Source organism: Octopus bimaculoides, chromosome 17 (genome assembly GCF_001194135.2).
Source record: "Octopus bimaculoides isolate UCB-OBI-ISO-001 chromosome 17, ASM119413v2, whole genome shotgun sequence".
NCBI lineage: Eukaryota > Metazoa > Mollusca > Cephalopoda > Octopoda > Octopodidae > Octopus > Octopus bimaculoides.
The window spans coordinates 44198946-44203532 of NC_068997.1; the positions used below are offsets into that span (position 1 = coordinate 44198946).

General features: G+C 36.2%; 1 protein-coding gene across 1 annotated transcript in view; it reads left to right on the plus strand.

Annotated features, from left to right (window-relative positions):
- Positions 1–4587, plus strand: part of LOC106878381 (WD repeat, SAM and U-box domain-containing protein 1) — a 36106-nt gene that overhangs the window by 19402 nt on the left and 12117 nt on the right. Inside the window, exon 6 of the mRNA XM_014927575.2 lies at positions 1660–1700. Within this exon, the coding sequence (XP_014783061.1) occupies positions 1660–1700 (41 nt within the window). The remainder of the gene's footprint in view (positions 1–1659; positions 1701–4587) is intronic.

Here is a 4587-nt window from a genome sequence, read left to right on the forward strand (position 1 = left end):
GAGTACTTTAGTTTTTGTGTATAAATGGCTGTGAAAGTTCTGTGCATAGAGTACTTTAGTTTTTGTGTATAAATGGCTGTTAAGGTTCTGTGCATAGAGTACTTTAGTTTTTGTGTATAAATGGCTGTTAAGGTTCTGTGCCTGTAAGCAGTTGTATAGGAGTGAAGGTATATGGCTCAGTGGTTAAGGTATTCCGTTTTCAATCATAAGGTTCTGATTTTGGTTCCCAGTATTGCATTGTATCTGTGAGCAAGAAACTTTATTTCATGTTGCTTCAGTTGTATCTGTAATTCAAAGGGCCGGCTTTGTCACATTCTGTGTCCCACTGAATCTTCCTGAGAACTACATTAAGAGTACACATATCTGTAGAGTGCACTCTTCTCTTGATCAGAACAACTGGAACATTTTCATCATAACTGATGAAGTGCCAGTTGTGTAGGTTCGGTGATTATAAATACATTTGTATGTTGTGTATATTTATAAATGGTTGTTTATATTCTGACATACAACTAATTGTATAAGTCCTCTGTGAATATAAATAGTTGTATAGGTTCTATGTATGTGGTTGGTTGTCTGGGTTCTGCATGTATAAATGGTTTCACAGGGTCTATGTATATAAATTTTTACATTAATACAATAATAGGATAAACTCTTATATAAGAATTTATCAAGTAGTTATCATGAAAAAAATTCATAGGGAAGAATCTATCGTTTTCCTCCTAAATCATATTTATCTATTTATATATATATATAAGGCGTAGGAGTGGCTGTGTGGTAAGTAACTTGCTTACCAACCACATGGTCCCGGGTTCAGTCCCACTGCGTGGCATCTTGGGCAAGTGTCTTCTACTATAGCCTCGGGCCGACCGAAGCCTTGTGAGTGGATTTGGTAGACGGAAACTGAAAGAAGCCCGTCGTATATATGTATATATATATATATATGTATGTGTGTGTGTGTCTGTCTTTGTCCCCCCAACATCGCTTGACAACCGATGCTGGTGTGTTTATGTCCCCGTAACTTAGCGGTTCGGCAAAAGAGACCGATAGAATAAGTACTAGGCTTCTAAAGAATAAGTCCTGGGGTCGATTTGCTCGACTAAAGGTGGTGCTCCAGCATGACCGCAGCCACTTGGCTGAAACACATAAATAAATAAAAAATAATATATATATAAGGGCATAACTATACAAGAATGCCTCACGTTAACTACCGTAATAAACACATTTTTACCAAATGCGAGGAAATGCAGCCTTCAAAGAAGCTAGCCTATATAAATAGATATATAAATTTTTAGGTATAAATTTTTTGTTTACTTGAGAATAACTACTAGCACTCTATTGTTTGTGACGATGAGGGTTCTAGTTCATCTGATCAACTGAATAACCCACTCATAAAATTAATGTGCAAGTGGCTGAGTACTCCACAGACATGCATACCCTTAACGTAGTTCTCAGAGAGATTCAACATGACACAACGTGATGAGGCTGGCCCTTTGAAATACAGGTACTATTCATTTTGAATGGACTGGAGCAACATGAACTACAAATTTGCGAATAAATGCAGTTGTATAATGCATATGATTCCTGGATGATGCTGTAAGATTAGAGAAAAACTGATTGAGACGACTTCATTATTTATATTGTTTGCCTTCCATATTTCAGTCAGAAGGGCTGTGTATTCAAATATTTGCCAGTCACACAAGGTAAGGTTTGCTTTCTTTCTCTTACTACCGAGAGTATCTTCATCATCATCATCATTGTTATATCATAGTCATCTTTATTATTATTGTCATAGCACTGTCATAATGATGATTTATTTTATCATTATTGTTATTCTATTCATGAATATCAAATCAGCACAGTCATAGCTTTTATCATCACTGTCATATTACTTATTTTTGTTGTTATATTATCACATTAAATATTGTATTATCTGGGTAAGATCATTATGTTGTTTTTTTTTTTTTGTTATTATCATTATTATCAACCTTTTGCTGTCATCATGAAAATTATTTCTGTTGTCAATGCCACTCACTACTATCATTCAGGTTGTTGTCATGATGGAAGTTAAATAAGTTCATTTAGCTACTTTATGCTATCTGTTCCTTATATTTTTCTTTGCTAGGCTTAGACAGTTACATGATTTAAATCTTGTCAAACTACAATAAACTTTTTACATTATACAATACCACACAACACAGTGCCCTACATTACACTATGGTGATGTCATACAGCAAAATACTGTGCTACATTCTCTAGTACACAACTCTGCTCTCTGTATCAAGCTACAAAACCTCATACACCATTCTTCACCCTACTTCACTATTGTTGTTGTTGTTGGCACACCGTTGCTTATCATGTCGAGGGTTCCAGTTGATCCGATCAACGGAACAGCCTGCTCGTGAAATTAACGTGCAAGTGGCTGAACACTCCACAGACACATGTACCCTTAACGTAGTTCTCGGGGATACTCAGCGTGACACAGTGTGACAAGGCTGACCCTTTGAATTACAGGCACAACAGAAACAGGAAGTAAGAGTGAGGGAAAGTTGTGGTGGAAGAGTACAGCAGGGTTTGCCACCATCCCCTGCTGGAGCTTTGTGGAGCTTTAGGTGTTTTCGCTCAATAAACACTCACAACGCCTGGTCTGGGAATCGAAACCGCGATCCTATGACTGCGAGTCCACTGCCCTAACCACTAGGCCATTGCGCCTCCACACTTCACTATACAACCTATATATAAATACACACACACACACATTTCACCATGACGAAGTACCCACACACAGCTGTTGGTGAGCAGCATTCAACTATATAATAAAGAATAATGGTTTTTGAATATAAACTCAACAACTTAAAGCTGGTGCTGAAACAAATGTTGTGATCTACTACTAAAGCCTGTTGTTCTCCATCTCCTCATATTATATTATCTTTGTGGTAAGTAGCTTGCTTACCAACCACATGGTTCCGGGTTCACTCCCACTGCGTGGCACATTGGGCAAGTGTCTTCTACTATAGCCTCGGGTCGACCAAAGCCTTGTGAGTGGATTTGGTAGACGGAAACTGAAAGAAGCCAGTCGTATATATGTATATATATATATATGTGTATGTGTGTATTTGTGTGTCTGTTTGTCCCCCCAACATCGCTTGACAACTGATGGTGGTGTGTTTACATCCCCGTAACTTAGTGGTTCGGCAAAAGAGACCGTTAGAATAAGTACTCGGCTTCCAAAGAATAAGTCCTGGGGTCGATTTGCTCGACTAAAGGCGGTGCTCCAGCATGGCCGCAGTCAAATGACTGAAACAAGTAAAAAAGAGTGAAAAAAAAAAGAGTATGTGTGTATGTGCTTTTTATTTTATGTCCATTTCTTCCTGTTAGTATGGGTTAGAAGTTTATATTTATTGAGACACTATACTCATCTATGCTGATGAAAAGCATGCCTCTGGCCACTCAGGGATATTTCTCTTTGCTCATTTTTATTCCTGTTTTGTAAAGTACCCAGGCCATAAATGTGTACTGCCTTTTTTCTTTTTTGTATATATATCTCAGTGTCTTGTCTGCTAAAGATAAGACAGGATAGGACAATCGCTGTGCTGATGATGCATATTAAGGCAGAAGCATATATTTACATCTGCAGTCATCTTCTTGTCTCCAGATAATGATACTCTTTTCCTTATTGGCATGTCAATTTTGGAGAATTCTTTATTCTCGAGACAATCTCTTCTCATTTGTAGTTAGTATCAATTTGTACTAAGTGATTATTCTACCTTTTCTGGGAGCAGGGATAATTTCAGTAAATCAAGAACCTATCTTGTATAGTATTTATTTGATATATCTTTATTTGTCTTTGTAGGTATCTGTGTGTGTGTGTGTGTGTGCGCGCGTGTGCGTGTGTCTCTCTCTCCTTTTGTCTGTCTCTGCCTGCCTGCCTGCCTCTGTCTCTGTTTGTCTGTCTGTCTGTCTGTCTGTCTGTCTCTCTCTCTCTCTCTCTCTCTCTCTCTCTCTCTATGTATATATATATATATATATATATACATATATATATATAAATATATGAATTAAAGTCCAGAAAATGGAGAAGTAGCATTGATATAATTTATTAACTGCAAAAATTTAACATGTTCTATAGTTGTTTCAATTTTGCTCAAAAGAATTAAATTCCAGTAATTAAAACAGCTTATTGGGCAAAATCTTATCAGTGGAGTGAAAAAGACATACCACTAGGTCATTACATATTATTCTTTCAAGAGAAGAAGAATATCTAATAACCTAGTGGGATGTCTTTACTCCTCTGATGAGATTTTGCCCAATAAGATGTTTAATTACTGGAATTTAATTCTTTTGGGCAAAATCAAAACAGCTGTAAGAGAACGTTGAATTTTTGCAGGTAATAAATTATATTAATGCTATTTCTCCATTTTCTGGACTTTAATTTGAATATATATAAACCAAGATTTATACTTGAACCTATCATTTTAAGAATATTACTATTCATAACAAAAGTAATTCATTGGATATTTTCTATCCCTTACAGTGGATATTTTAACCTTTATTTAAACATATATATATATATATATATATATATATATA